Here is a 17539-nt window from a genome sequence, read left to right on the forward strand (position 1 = left end):
GGATGGATGATGCAGGGCTGGGATGGAGCTGGGACAGGCTGGAAGGATGATGGAGGGCTAGGATGGTGCAGGGCTGTAGCGGAGCTGGGAGAGACTGGGCTGGGATGGCTGGCTGGCTGCTGCAGGGCTGGGATGCAGCTGGGAGAGGCTGGGAGGGAGGGAAGGAGGGAGGGAGGGAGGGATGGATGGATGGATGGATGGATGGATGGATGGATGGATGGATGGATGGTTGATGAAGGGCTGGGATGGAGCTGGGATGATGCAGGGCTGGGATGGCTGGCTGGCTGCTGCAGGGCTGGCTGGGGACCCGCTGCAGATGCTGCAGTCACGAGGCCGGGCGCAGGCAGCTGATGGCGGGGAGACGCCGTCGCCGGCAGCGCGGTGCAGCCGCTTGGCGGGGGAGGCTGGCTGTGCCACGCGTGCCGTGCTCCGGCGTGGGTCACGGCACGGCCCCGGGGAGCTGGGACAGAGGGGCTGAGCCAGCATCGGTCACCTACATGGGGACCGGTGCGGAGTGGGGGGAGACAGCCCCGGGGGGGGCGGGCCATGCCCCGGCCACGGGGGTCCGGGGGCTCTCCTGGGCCTCCCACCCTCCTGCCTCCATCCCTGCTCCCTCCATGTCACCTCTGGCCACACCTATGACCCGGCGCAGGGACGAGGACCTGCTCCTCCAGCGCTGCCTGACCCACCCCATCACTTCTGCACCACCACCACCCCCCCGGGTCCCCCTCCCTGCCCAAACACCCGGTGGGGAATCTCGGGTGGGATCCTGCCGTGGGCAGCGCCGGGACGGGCAGGAGCCGAGACCGGGGGTCTCAGCGCTGGGCTCTGCACCCCCCAGCACATCAGGCAGGGTGGCAGAGGGGTGGGGGGGTCACCGGCAGCATGTCCCCAGCTTGGTCGGTGCCCCTGGAAAGCTCCTGTCCCCCCGTGTCCCCCAGCGTCCCCCAGCGTCCCCCGGTGCCCCCGACACCCAGAGCAGGGTGGCCCCTGCTCGGGCATCGCTGCTGCTGGGGCAGGGGCCGGGTACCATGGGGGGAGTCGGGTCCCCGTGTGCCGAGGGACAGCCCGGGTGTCACACAGGGCATCTGGGGGCAGGGGGGGGACAGTGGCCCCAGCAGAGCCCAGGGGACATCATGCCCCGCAGCAAAACAGGGCGTGTGTTTGGGGGCTCAGGGTGTGCGGGGGGGGTGGAACCCCAGAAATGGTTATTTTTAGTCATTTCTATAAATTATACCCGCTCCATGCGCTTCCTCTGCCCAGACCCCCCCCCAGACCCCCTAACCCCCCTGGCTGGGCTGTGGGGAGGGGGCGCGGGAGCATCCAGCCGGCGTCCCCTGGGGAGCATGGCGGTGATGGGTGCCCGTCCCCAGGGTGGGGATCCCGGGTGGGGTCCCCCATTTCCCCCCCCGCTGAGGGCTCCTCTCTGCTCTGTGCGCAGGCAAGGACGAGAAGGAGGAGAACAGCTTCGACACCCTGAAAATGGAGGCAAGTGTGAACCCCCCCCAGCGCCCACCCTGCTCCCGGTGCCCCTCAGTGCCGGTGGCCGTGGGGAGCTGCCCCCCCGGGATGAGGGTCCTGGGCTCCAGGTGGCACTGAGCGGTGGCCGGGTGGCACCCCCCCCACCATCCAGCTCTGCCCAAGGGATGGGTTTGCCAGGGCTGAGCCCCCCGGGATTGGGCTGAGCCCCCCAGGACCGGGCTGAGCTGTGACCACGGTGCCCATTGCGGTGTTGCTGCAGGTGTGGGGCAGGTGTGTGTACATGTGTGTGCATGTGTGCACAGGTGTGCACACAAATGTGTGTGTGCATGCATGTACCTGTCTGTGCACGTGTGAGTATGTACGTGTGCCGGTGTGTGAGCACGTGTGTGCACATGTGTCTGAGCACGTGTGTGTGGGTGTCTGTAAATGTGTATTCACATATGTGTGTATGCATGTCTGCATGTATGTGTGTGTGCACATGTGTGCATGCAAGTGTGTAGGTGTGTGCACATGTGTGTATGTGTGTGCATGTGTGTGTATGTGTGTGCACGTATGTGTATGTGCACATGTGTAACGTGTATGTGCACATGTGTCTACACATGTATGTGCACGTGTGTGTATGTGTGTGTGTGTACCTGTGTGTACGTGTGTACGTCTGTGCACATGTATGTGCACATGTGTATACACGTGTGCGTGCCCCCCGTCCGGCAGTGCCTCACACCCATCTCCCCCAGCCCCACACCCCGGGTGCCACCTCCATCCCCTCTCCCTGTCCTCCCGCCGTCCCCCCCCTCACATCCCTGCCACCCTCCTCCCCCTCTCGGTCCCCCCCTCTCATCCCCCCGGTCCCTGACGTGCTCTCTCCCGCGCAGGGCTCCCGGGGGCGGCTGCGGGGGGGCCTGGGCTGGGAGTCCAGCCTGCGGCAGCGGCCCATGCAGCGACACACCTTCCAGGCGGGGGACCCCTACTACATCAGCAAGAGGAAGCGGGACGAGTGGCTGGCGCGATGGAAGCGGGAGGTGAGGACCCCCCCCCACACACACACACACACATATACCCCCCCCCCCCCCCGCGACGGGGACACCGGGACCCTGCCACCGTCCCAGCCCCCTCCGTCCCTGGGGGCTCCCCCACATCGCCCCAGCAAAACACAGCCCCCCCGCCCCGGCTCCAGCTGCACAAAGGGGGGGTCAGCGCGGGCTGGGGGCTCCGTTCCCTGTTCCCCCTCACACCCTGAGGCCACCAGAAGCCGGGGCTCCCGTGGGATGTGCCGGGATGAGCCATTTCCCAGGGAACCGGCATGTGCCCTGATGCAGCCGGAACTGGGGGGCTGCGGCGCTCGGGGGGGGAAGGGGTGTGCCATGGGGCAGGGGGGCTGGGTGGGCACCCCAGGGGTCCCGTCCCCATCGATGTGTGTCACCCACCCCCCATCACCCCGTTCTCCGCACCGTTCCCGCTGGCAGCGGGTCTCCCTGGCAACGGGTCCCCTCGTGCCACCGAAAAAAGCTATTTATAGCTCCGCGCTGCCGGGCACCGTCACGCTGTCACCGCGTGGGGACACGGGGAGGCTGGCACCACCGGGGCGTCCCACAGGGCACGGCTGGGAGGGCCACAGTGTCCCCACGGGGCACAGGGCACGGTCACGATGTCCCCGTGGGGTGCAGGGCATGGCTGGGATGGCCATGGTGTCCCCATGCCCATGGGGCACACAGAATGGCTACAGTGTCCCCATGGGGCACAGGGCACGGCTGGCACGGCCACGATGTCCCCATGGGGCACAGGGAATGGGCAGGGCATCCTGTGGGGCACAGAGCATGGCTGACATGGCCACAGTGTCCCCATGGGGCACAGGGCATGGCCATGGTGGCCATGCCAAGGATCTCCTGGCTCAGCTCCTCCCGGGGTGGCCAGCACAGGCACAGGGGGTCCTGCCACACCGGGGGGGGCTGGCAGCTGGGGACATGGGGGGTGAGTCTTCTGGGGGTGTCCAGCCGAGACAGGCACCCCAAGTGGGCTGTGTGCCTGGAGGGGGTTTGCCAAAGGCACGGTGGTGGTGGTCATGGCTCAGTTGGAGTCACCAGCCCTGCTGTGGTGGGGACAGGGACAACCTGGCCCCCTCCAGCCTTCCCTCCTCTTCCTTGCCCCCCCCCTCTAAGGCTCTGAGGGCCATGGGTGCTGGTGGCAACCCCCTGAGGACCAGACAGAGCAGTAACGCCCTGTCCCTGCTGGGACCCCCCCAGCTGGGCCCTGGCTTTGGCTGAGCTCCCCCAACCCTGCTGGGGATGGGGTGGGGTGGGATGGGACGGGATGGAGATGGAAGTGGAGATGGAGACAGGGATAGGGATAGAGATGGAGATGGGACAGCAGATGGGGATGGAGCTGGAGCTGGGGATGGAGATGGAGATGGGACAGCAGATGGGGATGGAGCTGGAGCTGGGGATGGGGATGGAGATGGGACAGCAGATGGGGATGGAGCTGGAGCTGGGGATGAAGATGGAGATGGGGATGGAGATGGGACAGCAGATGGGGATGGAGATGCAGATGAAGATGAAGATGTGGCAGGTGGTGGAGATGGGGATGATGTACTTTAAACGCTTTGGGACAACAGAGATGGAGATGAGGATGGGGATGGAGGTAGGGAAAGGACAAGGACAGGGACAGGGACAGGGACAAGGACAGGGGGCTGGGGGTGGTGTGGGGCAGGGGCTGTGGCCCGAGGGCAAGGGGTGGGTGATCTCCAGGCGGTGCCACCCCCTGCAGCCCTGGCCCATCTCCGCTAACGACCCCCGATGGGACATTTCCTGCCTGTCCCCCCAGGCAGACCCAAAGCAGACCCACCCCCTTCACCCCCCCTCCCCGGCTCTGTCATCTCCCCCGGGCCACCAGGCCACCCCTTTGTCCCTGCTGGGGGGCAGCCCCACGCCCGGGGGTCACAGCCATCAGCCCCTTTGTCCCCCCACTCTGCAACACAAAGGGGACCCGGCACCCAGGAGCCACCGCCCTGAGCTGGGGGGTCTCCCAGACCAGTGTCTGTACTGGTCTGAACTGGGGATGTGGCCCCAGAGCAGTGTCCATACTGGGCCGAACTGGCTGATGTGGTCCCAAACCAGTGTCTGTACTGGTCTGAACTGGGGATGTGGCCCCAGATCAGTGTCTGTACTGGGCTGAGCTGGGTGATGTGGCCCCAGAGAAGTGTCTGTACTGGGCTGAACTGGGGATGTGGCCCCAGAGCAGTGTCTGTACTGGGCTGAACTGGGGGATATGATCCCAAACCGGTGTCATGTGGGTCTGGGCCGAATTGGGTGGTGTGCCGCCAAAGCAGTGTCCGTACTGGGCTGAACTGGGGATGTGGCTCCAGACCAGTGGCTGTACTGGGCTGAACTGGGCGATGTGGTCTGAAACAAGTCCATACTGGGCTGTACTGGTGATGTGGTCCCAAACCAGTGTCCGTACTGGGCTGAAGTGGGGATGTGGCCCCAGAGCAGTGACTGTACTGGTCTGAACTGGGTGATGTAGCTCCAGAGCAGTGTCTGTACTGGGCTGAACTGGGTGATGCGGCCCCAGACCAGTGTTCGTACTGGTCTGAACTGGGTGATGTGGTCCAAGACCAGTTTCTGTTCTAGGATGAACTCAGTGATGTGGTCCCAAACCAGTGTCCATACTGGACCATACTGGGTGATGTGGCCCCAACCCCGTGTCTGTACTGGGCTGAACTGGGTGGTGTGGCCCCAGGCCAGTGTCTGTACTGGGTGATGTGGTCCAAGACCAGTGTCTGTACTGGGCTGAACTGGGTGGTGTGGCCCCAGGCCAGTGTCTGTACTGGGTGATGTGGTCCAAGACCAGTGTCTGTACTGGTCTGAACTGCGGACATAGCCCCAAACCCAGTGTCCATACTGGGCCGAACTGGCTGATGTGGTCCCAAACCTGTGTCTGTACTGGGCTGAACTGGGAGATGTGGCCCCAAACCAGTGTCGTGTCTGTCTGAGCCAAACTGGGTGATGTGGCCCCAGACCAGTGTCTGTACTGGGCTGAACTGGGCACTGTGGTCCCAAAGCAGTGTCTGTACTGGTCCAAACTGGGTGACATGGTCCCAGACCAGTCTCCACACTGGGCCGAACTGGTGCAGGGGGTGGGTGCCAGCCCGCAGCCGTGCCCAGTCCCGCACTGGGGGAGCCGGCCCGGCGGGGGGTGGGGGGTGGGGGTCCCGGGGCGGATTCCTGCCGTGCCGGGCGCGGTCCCCCGGGGCGCCGCCGCCCCCCGCCCCCCGCCCCGTCCCGCTCCGCCGCACAAAGGCCGCGGGGGCCACGGCCCGGGGGGACAAAAGGCGGCGGGAGGGCCCGGCCCAGCCCGGATCGCGGGCCGGTGAGTACCGGGGGGAAGGGGTCGACGGGACTGGGCTGGCGGGAGCGGGCCCCGGGGACACCGGAGCCGAGACAGGACCGGGCCACGGTGAGAGCCGAGCAGGGCCGAGAGAGTCCGAACTCAGCCGAGCGGGGCCGAGAAGAGCCAAACCGGGCTGAGCCGAGCCGATCCTAACTGAGTCGAGCCTCGCGGAGCCGAACTGGGCCGAGCGGAGCCGAACCCAACCGAGACGAGCGGAGCCGAACTGAGGCGAGAGGAGCCGAGCCGGCCCGACCCGAGCGGAGCCAAGTCGAGCCAGACTGAACCGACTGAAGCCGAACTGAGCCGAGTTGCCGGCCCGGCCCGGCCCGACCCGATCCGAGTTGCCGAAGCGAGTTGCCGACCCGTTCGGAGCTGCGGGCGGGAGCCCTGATCCGGTCCGGTCGGAGGCACCGGGCGGGGAGGGATCCGGTGTGTCCCCCCGTCGCCGCGCGGCCCCTCCCCGCCCAGCCAACCAGCCGGGCCGGGAGGCACCATGTGACCCGGGATCCCAGACAAAGAACCAACGGGCCTGGCCCCGCCGGACGGGCCCACCGGACCGGACCCCACGGATCGGATCGGCTCAGTTCGGCCCGGCCCGAACCAGTCGGCTCGGTCCGGCCCGGCTCGGGTGGGTTCGGCTCCACTCGCCTCAGTTCGGCCCGACTCGGCTGGGCTCGGCTCAGTCCGGCTCGGCAACTCGGCTCAGTTCGGACCGGCCCGTCGCGGCGCTCAGCCCGCATGGGTAGGTTGCCACCAAAGGGAGGGCGGCTCGGTCGGTTCAGTTCGGTTCGGCTCGGTTCAGTTCGGCTCGGTTCAGTTCGGCTCATCTCGGCTCACTTCGGTGCGGCTCGGGTCGGTTCGGCTAGGCTCACTTCCGTTCGGCTCGGTTCAGTTCGGCCCGGCCCGGCCATGGCGGTTGAGCGCACTCGGCCCGGGGCAGCGGGTCCCCGGGCAGGGAAGCCCCACGGGGCTTGGGGGTGCGGAGTGAGGGGCACGGAGCCACCCGGAGAGGGTGACATGGGTGCTGGGGGGGCGCTGGGTGTCCCCGGGGGTGTCCTGGGGCAGAAGCGGAGGGGCCGGGAGGGGACAGGCCCTCCAAGGGACAGGCCTTGAGGGCCGAGGCGGGGGGTCACAGGCCCCCTCCCAGGTGACAGGGCCGAGAGGGGGCGGGGGGGCGGGGATGGGCAGCCGGGGGGGCAGCGAGTCTGGGGGGGGTGGTGTGACATGATGAGCAGGGCTGGAGCCATGGCTCCTCTGGCACTGTTGGGGTCCAGGCCGTGTCCTGAGGGAGCCAGGCTGGGAAAGGGGGGGGGGGGGGGGGTTGTGAGCAGGGACAGCCCTCTGGGGGGGGGGGCATCTCCCCACGCCCCCAGCAGCTTTGCAGATGGTCCCCAAGCCGTCCCCTCCTGGCCACAGAGGGAAACTGAGGCACGGGGGTGAAAGGGAGCCCCCCCAAGCTGCTCCGGGGGGGGGGGGGGGGTCCACGCTACCAGGGAGACTGTGCAATAGCACCCACTGCTTGGCGGGGGGCTGCCAGGCCCAGGGCAGGGTCTGGAGGGGCTGTTCCCCCCCCTCCCCCCAGCAGCACTGTGCCTGCATCTCGGGGTGCAGCCCTGACTGGTGTGTGTCCCATCCCCACCCCCAGGCGGAGAAGAAGGCGAAGGTGATCGCCGTGATGAACGTGGTGGAGGAGACGACACGGGCCGAGCCTCAGAAGGAGGAGGAGGCCAGCCCCCCTGCCTCGCAGCAGCCCACTGACCCCGCCTCGCCCAACGTGGCCACCACGCCTGAGCCCGTGGTGGCCGACGCCATCGACAAGAACACCTCCAAGTCAGCCGACGACGAGCCCGAGTACGAGGTGAGGGCAGGGCGAGGGGGACGGGGGGTGGTTTGGGGGGCTGCTGCCCCCCGGGGACACGCACACCCTGACACCTCCCCCCGTCCCCTCTCCCGGCGGCAGGACGGCCGGGGCTTTGGCATCGGCGAGCTGGTGTGGGGCAAGCTGCGTGGCTTCTCCTGGTGGCCCGGGCGCATCGTCTCCTGGTGGATGACGGGCCGGAGTCGGGCAGCCGAGGGCACCCGCTGGGTGATGTGGTTCGGGGATGGCAAGTTCTCCGTGGTAAGTGGCACCCATGGGGTGGGGGAGTCCAGGCATCCCCCCTCCCTGTCCCCAGGTGTCCTCACGGCCATATCCCCGTCCCCCAGGTCTGTGTGGAGAAGCTCCTGCCACTCAGCTCCTTCGCCAGCGCCTTCCACCAGGCCACCTACAACAAGCAGCCCATGTACCGCAAAGCCATCTACGAGGTGCTGCAGGTGAGTGGGGGTGGCACTGGCTGCGGGGTGACACCAGCCCCCCAGCTCCCACACTTTTAGGGGGACACTGGTGCCCGTCCCCAGGCAGGGTCCGTGGGAGCAGGCAGCTGCCTCCACTGTGCCAGGACCCATCCCTCCCTCGCCCCCTTGTGCCCAGCAGCATCCTGGAGGGCACAGGGTGTCTCTTAAAAGGGTGGAGGGATCTAGGGGACTCCTTAAGGAGCTTTTGGGGGCTCTTGTACCAGCCAGGGGTGTCTGGAGGTCTGTTGGGGAAGTGGGGGGCAGGTTGGGGTCTCTGGGGAGTAGCTGATGTCACTGTGGGGTGATGCTAGGGGGGTCCTGGCACTCTGGGGGGCGCTCTTGGCAGTGCTGGGAGGTGTTGGGGATTTCTTGTGGGGCAATAACGGGGGTGTCTGACTGTGTAGGTCCCTTTGGGGTGGGGGGCTGCAAACTGGGCAATGTGGGCAGTGTCTGGAGCAGCTGGGGGGGCTGAGGATGGGGTCCCCCTGGGCTGGGGGGGTGACAGCCATGGCTCCCTGGCAGGTGGCGAGCAGCAGAGCGGGGAAGATCTTCCCGGCATGCCCTGAGAACGACGAGACCGACACCTCCAAGGTGGTGGAGATCCAGAACAAGCAGATGATCGAGTGGGCCCTGGGCGGCTTCCAGCCCTCCGGCCCCAAGGGGCTAGAGCCTCCTGAAGGTGAGACAGGGGGAGGCGCGGGGACCCACTTGGTGGCCCTGGGTGTCCCCCAGGGACTCCCAGCCATCGGCTCTGGCATCACCAGGGTGACACGGGCTTGGGCAGAGGAAGCACCATGGGGCTGGAAGGTGCTGGGGGGCAGAAAGATCCCCCCATGGGGTGTGGGGCTGCTGATGGGACCCCATTGATGGGATCCCCGCTGACAGGACCCCATTGTGGGACTCCCATTGATGGGATCCCACTGACAAGACTCCATTGATGAGACCCCATTGATGAGACCCCACTGGCCCTTTCAGAGGAGCGAAACCCCTACAAAGAAGTTTACACGGAGATGTGGGTAGAGCCGGAAGCTGCCGCCTACGCACCCCCCCCACCCGCCAAAAAACCCAGGAAAAGCACAACGGAGAAGCCCAAGGTCAAGGAGATCATCGACGAGCGCACCCGAGGTACGACCTGGGGGCTCAGGGGTGCCCCCGCACCCACCCACCCCTCCACAGGGCCGGTGTTTCTTGGCCATGACCCTGCTGAGGTCCCAGTGCCAGGAGGGCCGTGCTCATGGGGGGGCTCTGGGGTGAAAACTGGGCCTGGTCCCCTTCTCTGTTGGGGACTTCCTTCCTGGGGGTCCCCTTGTTTTGTCCCCCGCTGTGGGGCCTGCGTGGAGGGGTCCTGGCTGGGACAGGGCTGGTGCTGGGCAGGACCTCCCCGACGCTGACACCCCTGTCCCTCCCCAGAGCGGCTCGTCTACGAGGTGCGGCAGAAGTGCAGGAACATCGAAGGTGAGTGCGGGGCTGGGACACGTCCTGCCCCCAGGGACGGGGTCCCTCCCCAAGTCCGGCAGCAGAGCTTGGGGGCAGAGGGCGCTCGGAGGGGCAGGTGGGCAGCCCAGGGGGCTGGGGGACGTGTTTGTCCCATCCCTCAGCCTGGCTGGCAGCAGGGACAGGGTTGTGGTGGAGTCCTCTCCTGGATGGTGGCAGGGACCCCTGGGACACTGCCTGGGGCTGGGAACACTGACAGGGGAAGGGCTGAGGCTGGGGTGGGGGCTGTTGGGAGCCCAGGCAGCGGGAGCCCTGCCCCACTATCCCCAGGGTGGGTCACCGTTACACCATGGTGGCTGTTCAGCAGTTTGGGGCTTGTGGGGGGCTCTGCTGCTCCCCAGCTTGGGGGGCAAAGCCGATGTGAGCCATACATGGGGGGTGGGCATTTGCCAGGGGTGGCAGCAGGTGCTGGGGGGAGGCAGAGCCTGGGGGTGACGTCTCCCTTCCTGTCCCCTCAGACATCTGCATCTCCTGCGGGAGCCTCAACGTCACCCTGGAGCACCCTCTATTTATCGGAGGAATGTGCCAAAACTGCAAGGTATGGCCTGGCACCGGGGGGGCACAGCTGGGTCCCCCCCAGATTGCCCGATCCCGGGGGTCTCCCACCATCTCTGGCACCGCGCTCAGGCCTCGGCTCCCCTTCTCCCCCAGAACTGCTTCTTGGAGTGCGCGTACCAGTACGACGACGATGGCTACCAGTCCTACTGCACCATCTGCTGCGGTGGCCGTGAGGTGCTCATGTGCGGCAACAACAACTGCTGCAGGTCCGGGGCCACCGGCCCGGCGTGGGGCCTGGGGGAGGTTCGGTGATGCCACGGTCCTGGTGTGGGGCTGGGGAGGTTTTGGCAATGCCACGGTCCTGGCATGGGGCTGGGGAGGTTTTGGTGGTACCACAGTTCCATTGGGGAAGTTTTGGTGATGCTACGGTCTTGGCGTGGGGCTGGGGAGGTTTCGGTGATGCCATTGTCCCAGCATGGGGTTGGAGAGGTTTTGGTGATGCCATGGTTCTGGCATGGGCCTGGGGAGGTTTCGGTGATGCCACAGTGCTGGTGTGGGGCTGGGGGGGGGGGGGGGGTTGGTGATGCCATGGTCCTGGCATGGGGCTGGGGAGGTTTTGGTGATGCCAGATCCCAGTGGGGGGCTGGGAAGGTTTTGGCAATGCCACAGTCCTGATGTGGAGCTGGGAAGGTTTTGGCAATGCCACGGTCCCGGCGTGGGGCTGGGAATGTTTCGGTGATGCCACAGTCCTGCCATGGGGCTGGGGAGGTTTTGGTGATGCTGCAAGCCTGGCGTGGGGCTGGGGTGTCGGTGATGCTATGGTACTGATGTGGGGCTGGGGAGGTTTTGGTAGTGCCACGGTCGTGGTGTTGAGCTGGGGAGGTCTCGGTGATGCCACAGTTCCATTGGAGGAGGGGGTTTTGGTGATGCTACAGTCTTGGCATGGGGCTGGCAGGGTTTCGGTGATGGGACTGGGGATATTTTGGTGATACCACAGTCCTGCTGTGGGGTTTTGGTGATGCCATTCCTGGCGTTGGGCTGGGATGTTTTGGTGATGCCCCAGTCCCACCAAGGGGCTGGGAAGATTTTGGTGGTGCCTCAGGCCTGGCATCAGAATTTGGTGATGCCAGTCTTGCTTCCTGTCTGCAATGTTTCGGTGATGCCATGGTCCTGGTGTGGGGCTGGGGAGGTTTTGGTGGTATCACAGTTTCATTGGGGGGGGGTTGGACTGGGTTCGGTGATACCCAGTCTTGTCATGGGACTGGGGAGTTTTTTGTGGTGCCACAGTCTCAGTATGGGACTGGGACGTTTTGGTGATGCCCCAGTCCTGGCATTGGAATCTGGCGATACCAGTCCTGGTTTTTGGCTGGGACGTTTTGGTGATGCCTCAGTCCAGGTGTGGGGTTAGGAAGATTTTGGTGATGTCCTGGTCCTGGCATGGGCCTGGGGAGGTTTTGGTGGTGCCCCAGTCCCAGCATTGGAGTCCTGGTTTGCAGTTGGGCCGTTTTGGTGATGCCACAGCCCCGGTGTGGGGCTGGGGAGGTTTTGGTGCTACCACAGTTCCGTTGTGGGGGTTTTGGTGGTGGCCCAGTCTTGGCATGGGGCTGGGGAGGTTTTGGTGATGCCACGGTCCTGCTGTGGGGCTGGGGAGGTTTTGGTGATGCCCCAGTCTTGGCATGGGGCTGGGGAGGTTTTGGTGATGCCATGGTGCTGCTGTGGGGCTGGGGAGGTTTTGGTGATGCCCCAGTCTTGGCGTGGGGCTGGGGAGGTTTTGGTGATGCCGTGGGTCTTTGCGTGCGGCTGGCAGAGGTTTGGTCAGTGGCAGGTCCTGGCGTGGGGCTGCCGGTCCTGGTGTGCCCCACAGCCACCAGCTTCCCCGGGGGACAGCCCCAGCCGGCAGAGAGAGTGTGGCCATGCCGGGGCCACCATCCCCGCCGACACGGGCTGTGGCCGTGGCAGGTGCTTCTGCGTGGAGTGCGTGGACCTGTTGGTGGGCCCAGGGGCGGCCCAGGCAGCCATCAAGGAGGACCCCTGGAACTGCTACATGTGCGGCCACAAAGGCGTCTACGGGCTGCTGCGGCGGCGGGAGGACTGGCCCTCGCGCCTCCAGATGTTCTTCGCCAACAACCATGACCAGGAGTTTGTGAGTCACCCATCGGCAGGACCCCCTGTCATCCCCCCACCCTCGCTGCCCCCCGTGTCCCCCCTCACTGCCCCCCATGTCCCCTCTCTCCGCTGCCCCCCATGTCTCCCCCACTGCCCGCCATATCCCCCCTCTCCCTGCCCCCTGTTCCCCTTCCCTGCTGTCCCCCATGTCCCCCCTCCCTGCTGCCTCTATGTCCCCACTGGCCCCCATGTCCTTCCTTCCTTGCTGTCCCTGTGTCCCTCCTCCCTGCTGTCCCCCATACCCCCCCTTCCCCCATGTTCCCCTCTTCCTAGCTGCCCCCTGTGTCCCCCACTGCCCCCCATGTCTCCCCACTGCCCCCCAGGTCCCCCCCCCCTACCTCATGCCCCCCCCCCTATGCCTTTCAGGACCCACCCAAGGTGTACCCCCCAGTGCCGGCCGAGAAGAGGAAGCCCATCCGGGTGCTCTCGCTCTTCGATGGCATTGCCACAGGTGGGTGGGGGTCCCCAGCACATCAGCCCCCCAGGGACCCTCCCTGGGGCATGTTTGGGACCAGCGGGGGGGGCAGAAGGGAGTGTAACACCCCACAACTTGGGGGGCAGCAGGGGTCCCGCACCCACGGGGGTATCAGCAGTGGGTGGACAGACCGGTGCCCTTATTCCCACCGTCACCCCCGCCATCTCCTCTGCCCCAGGGGGTTCACACTGGTGGGATGTAGGGGAGGGGGCTGGTGGCGCTGAGGGGCCTGGGGGGGCCATGGTTGGTGCAGCCCCCACCCCAGCCCCGCTCCCCCGCAGGCCTGCTGGTGCTGAAGGACCTGGGCATCCAGGTGGACCGTTACATCGCCTCCGAGGTGTGCGAGGACTCCATCACCGTGGGCATGGTGAGGCACCAGGGCAAGATCATGTACGTCGGGGACGTCCGAAATGTCACCCAGAAACACGTACGTCCTGCCCGCCCGGCCCCCCCATATCTCCCCCCTCCCTGCAGGCCCCCCAAAGCCCCTCTGGTGCCCCCAGGATGGGTCCCTTGTCCTGTATCTTCCCACGCCATGGGTTTCACCGGCACGGCCCCGCCGTCCCACCGGGGAGCTTGGCCACCATGCAGCACCCCCCCTGTGTGCCCACAGGTCCCCCCCAGCCAGTGCGGTGTCCCCCAAACTGGCACCCATCTCACCCGGGACTCCCCCTCTTGCAGATACAGGAGTGGGGTCCCTTCGACCTGGTGATCGGGGGGAGCCCCTGCAACGACCTCTCCATCGTCAACCCGGCCAGGAAGGGGCTCTACGGTAGGTGTCCCCCCACCCCCGAGCCTGGGGCTGTGCCCCGGCACCAGTTCCCCAGTGGCCACCCCGGTGCTGACAGTGGCCCCCTCTGGCTCTCTCCTGGCCAGAGGGCACCGGGCGGCTCTTCTTCGAGTTTTACCGCCTGCTCCACGAAGCCCGGCCCAAGGAGGGCGACGACCGGCCCTTCTTCTGGCTCTTTGAGAACGTGGTGGCCATGGGGGTGAGTGACAAGAGGGACATCTCCCGCTTCCTGGAGGTGAGTGCCAAAGGGGGGAGCCACCGAGGGGTCCTGTCCTTGCCCCCGCCGCCGGCTGCCGAGCCCCCCTGACTTCCTCTCCCCCTTCTCGCAGTCCAACCCCGTCATGATTGATGCCAAAGAAGTGTCTGCAGCACATCGGGCACGGTACTTCTGGGGGAACCTTCCCGGGATGAACAGGTTGGTGACCGCACCCCGGGGCCACCACGCTTGCCACCCAGCCCTGGGTCCTTCCCCAGCCCGGAACGGGCTCTTGGGGGTCCCCGACACCCCAGTCAGCACCAGGCAAGAGCAGGGGGGGCTCACGAAGTGGTGCTGGGTGGTGGAACACCCCAAAAGTGGTGGTCCCCACAGAGTTGGTCCTGTCCTTGCTCCTTTGTGCCAGTGGGGTGACACGGAGATGTCCCTCCTGGATAGGGGCTGCGGTGGCACACGGGTGGTGGCCACAGGTGGGCTCCCATGGGGATCTGCTTCTGGTTCAGTCCCCCCAAAACAGCCTTGGCCACCCCACCAACCAGGGGCGGAGCTGCCCTGTGCCTGCGTGGGGACGTAGGGACATGGCACTGCCACCCACTGGTCACCCAGCCCTGGGTCCTCCCCCAGCCTAGATGGGGCTGTTGGGGGTCCCCAGGCCCCGGTCAGCGCTGGCCAAGAGCCAAGGGGCTCACGAAGTGGCGCTGGGTGATGGCACACCCCAAAAGTGGTGGTCCCCGCAGAGCTGGTCCTGTCCTCGCTCCTTTGTGCCAGTGGGGTGACACGGAGGTGTCCCTCCCGGATGGGAGCCATGGTGGCACACGGCTGGTGGCCACAGGTGGGCTCCCGTAAGGATCTGCTTCTGGTTCAGTCCCCCCAAAACAGCCTTGGCCACCCAGTGCCTCCCCCCCGAAGCTGGAGAGCTGCCCTGTGCCCGTGTGGGGACATGGTGCTGCCACCCCATGCCCACCCCCCCGTGTCTCTCTGTCCCTCAGGCCACTCGCCTCCACAGTCAACGATAAGCTGGAGCTGCAGGAGTGCCTGGAGCACGGCAGGATAGCCAAGGTCAGCCACCAGCTGGGGGGCGGGGGGGTCCCACAGCCGTCCCCAGTGGTCCCAGACCCCTTAGGCTGCAGGGGAGGGGTCCCTTGAGGGTGGAGGGGGGGGACACTGGCACCCCAGGGGGTGGGAATCTGGAGATACTGAGACCCCACCTGGATGCTTTCCCATCCAGCTGCTCTGGGTGGCCCTGCTTTGTGGCAGATGATCTCCAGAGGTCCCTAAAATTGTGGGAGTCTGGGATTCTGAGTCCCGCTGCCCGCCAGGGGGCTCCGTGTGTGTGTGTGTGTGTGTGTGTGTGTGTGTGTGTGTCCCCAGCGTGACCAGCCTCGTCCCTCTCTGCAGTTCAGCAAAGTGCGAACCATCACCACCCGCTCCAACTCCATCAAGCAGGGCAAGGACCAGCACTTCCCGGTCTTCATGAACGAGAAGGAGGACATCCTGTGGTGCACGGAGATGGAGAGGTACCGCCGGGGGTGCCCAAAGCGGGGGGCTGCAAACCCTCCACGGGGCCAGAACCCCCCCCCTTCCCTGACCCCTTTCCACCCCTTTTTTCCCCGCAGGGTGTTTGGTTTCCCGGTGCATTACACGGACGTGTCCAACATGAGCCGCCTGGCCCGGCAGAGACTGCTCGGCAGGTCCTGGAGCGTGCCGGTGATCCGCCACCTCTTCGCCCCCCTCAAGGAATATTTCGCCTGCGTCTAAAGGAGCAGAAGAGAGAGAGAGAGAGAGAGAGAGATGGGGAACTGGTGACACACGGAGCGAGTCAGAAAAAAAAAAAACAAACCACCACCACCACAAACAACAACAAGAAGGAGGAGAAAACCACCATCCACACGCCAAGAGAAGCGAAGAAAAAAAAAAAAAACCAACAACAACAAAAAACACCACCACCAACAAAACACCAGGGAATGAGAGAAGAGTCAGCACCCGGAAGGAGGAGATGACGACAACGAGGAGGAGGAGGAGGACGGGGATTTCGCAGCCCGACGGGAAAACCCGGCACAACGTCTCCCCGAGCGACAGGGTTCGGTGTCCTCTCCTGAAATCCCAATGTTCAGCTTTTAGCCTATTTAAAACAAAACACAAAACTAAACGAAACGAAACGAAACAAAAACCACCAACGAGTATGACAAAAAAAAAAAAAAAAATCAAAAACGAAACGGAAAAAAAAAAAAGTGCGAAACAAACAAACAAACAACGAGAAAAAACAAACCAAACCAAAAGCATTTTATTTTGGGGGGTAACCTTTTGTTGATTTTTCCGCTCTTTTCTGGCTGGGTTTTTCTGTTGGTTTGGTTTCCGCTCCTCGGGGCAGCGTTGAGGGGTGGGGGGGGGGTGAGCCCAGACCACCCCCCTCGCCCCCAGCTCGGCTCTCGGAGGAGGGGAAACCGGCAGCTGAGGAAAGGGGGAGGGGGGGGGCACAGGAAAAAAAAAATATATATTTAAAAAAAAACAAACAACAAAAACCCCCAGCCCGGGAGAAAGAGCGGAGGCGAAGGAGGAAACAAATAAGAACATAATTAATACCCGCTCGCTCCGTCTGCGCCGAGCTCGCCCCGAGCTCACCCCGAGCTCGCCGGCCCCCGGCGAGCGTCTTTTTTGGAGGGGGGGGGGGGGGGGCGTTAGGAGAGCGCGGCAGGGAAAGGCGCTGGGCCGGCTCCCCGAGACCCCCAGCGGCTCCGAAGCCCCTCACTCTCTCCTTTTTCCCACCAGCACCGTCCCGCCGGTGCCCACGGAGCCGACCCGCGGGGCAGGGGGCAGCCGAGGACACGCGCGACAAAACCCACAACACACACCTTTTCTACAGTATTTTTTTGGGTGCCTCTACCACACGGGAAACCTTGAAGAAAGCAAAATCCTAGAAGCCGCCGTTACCTCTTGTTTACAGTTTATATATATATGATAGATATTGAGATATAGATATATATATATATAAAAGGTACTGTTACTACTGTACAACCTGACTTCATAATGGTGCTTTTCCCAACAGCGGGGTGAGTCGAGACATCAGCTTCCACGTTGCCTTACGTTGCCGGGCCTTTCCCAGCCGGGGGATTCCGGGGGGAGGGAGATGGGGGGGGAGGGGAGGGTGTATTTTAGTGGGGGGCGGGGGGGGTGCAGCGGCCGGGCGGGAAGCGTCTCCATCCCCCGAGTCATGCAATAACCTATGGTTGTTTTTTTTTTTTCTCTGTCCTAACAAAAAAAAAAAAAAAAAAAAAAAAGAAAAAATTTCAAAAAAAAAAAGAGGAAAAAAAAAAAAAAAAACAACAAGAAAAAAAAAATTAAGGAAGCGCCTCCCTTGGAAGCTGCCCCTGCCCCCCTCCCCCCCTCTCACCCCCCCGCTCCCGGTGCTGTCCCCCCCCCCTTGGCGCCGCGCACAAACGTACTGGTGCTTTTCTGCGTACGTGGCGTGTGTCCCGTTCCCCCCCCCCCAAGGTCGGTGCTGGTTCTGTGTGTGTGTCCCCCCCTTTTTACCCCGGCCCGGCAGCAGCAGCGGGATGCTCCTGCCCGCTCCTGCCTGCGGCGGGGCCCGGGAGGGGCACACGGGTGCTGTGAATCGCGGGGGGGCTCTTTGCCCCCCGAGGAGGCGAGTGCGGGACAGGGAGCGGTGCCGGAGCGTGGTTGGGGCGGTTCCGACATGGAATGG

General features: G+C 64.8%; 1 protein-coding gene across 2 annotated transcripts in view; it reads left to right on the forward strand.

Annotated features, from left to right (window-relative positions):
• Window positions 1-16314, forward strand: part of DNMT3A (DNA methyltransferase 3 alpha) — a 32820-nt gene extending 16506 nt beyond the window's left edge. For both annotated transcript variants that reach the window (XM_074153606.1, XM_074153607.1), the window contains 19 exons: window positions 1442-1488; window positions 2355-2501; window positions 7511-7723; window positions 7826-7984; window positions 8071-8178; window positions 8722-8878; window positions 9175-9324; window positions 9610-9654; window positions 10152-10231; window positions 10345-10457; window positions 12151-12334; window positions 12724-12808; window positions 13114-13259; window positions 13514-13604; window positions 13709-13857; window positions 13952-14037; window positions 14826-14895; window positions 15235-15353; window positions 15453-16314. In XM_074153606.1, the coding sequence (XP_074009707.1) occupies window positions 1442-1488; window positions 2355-2501; window positions 7511-7723; window positions 7826-7984; window positions 8071-8178; window positions 8722-8878; window positions 9175-9324; window positions 9610-9654; window positions 10152-10231; window positions 10345-10457; window positions 12151-12334; window positions 12724-12808; window positions 13114-13259; window positions 13514-13604; window positions 13709-13857; window positions 13952-14037; window positions 14826-14895; window positions 15235-15353; window positions 15453-15594 (2291 nt within the window). In that variant the 3' untranslated portion in view covers window positions 15595-16314. The remainder of the gene's footprint in view (window positions 1-1441; window positions 1489-2354; window positions 2502-7510; window positions 7724-7825; window positions 7985-8070; window positions 8179-8721; window positions 8879-9174; window positions 9325-9609; window positions 9655-10151; window positions 10232-10344; window positions 10458-12150; window positions 12335-12723; window positions 12809-13113; window positions 13260-13513; window positions 13605-13708; window positions 13858-13951; window positions 14038-14825; window positions 14896-15234; window positions 15354-15452) is intronic.
• Window positions 16315-17539: the final 1225 nt, after the last annotated feature.

This window comes from Numenius arquata, chromosome 9 (assembly GCF_964106895.1).
Source record: "Numenius arquata chromosome 9, bNumArq3.hap1.1, whole genome shotgun sequence".
In the NCBI taxonomy this organism is placed as follows: Eukaryota; Metazoa; Chordata; class Aves; order Charadriiformes; family Scolopacidae; genus Numenius; species Numenius arquata.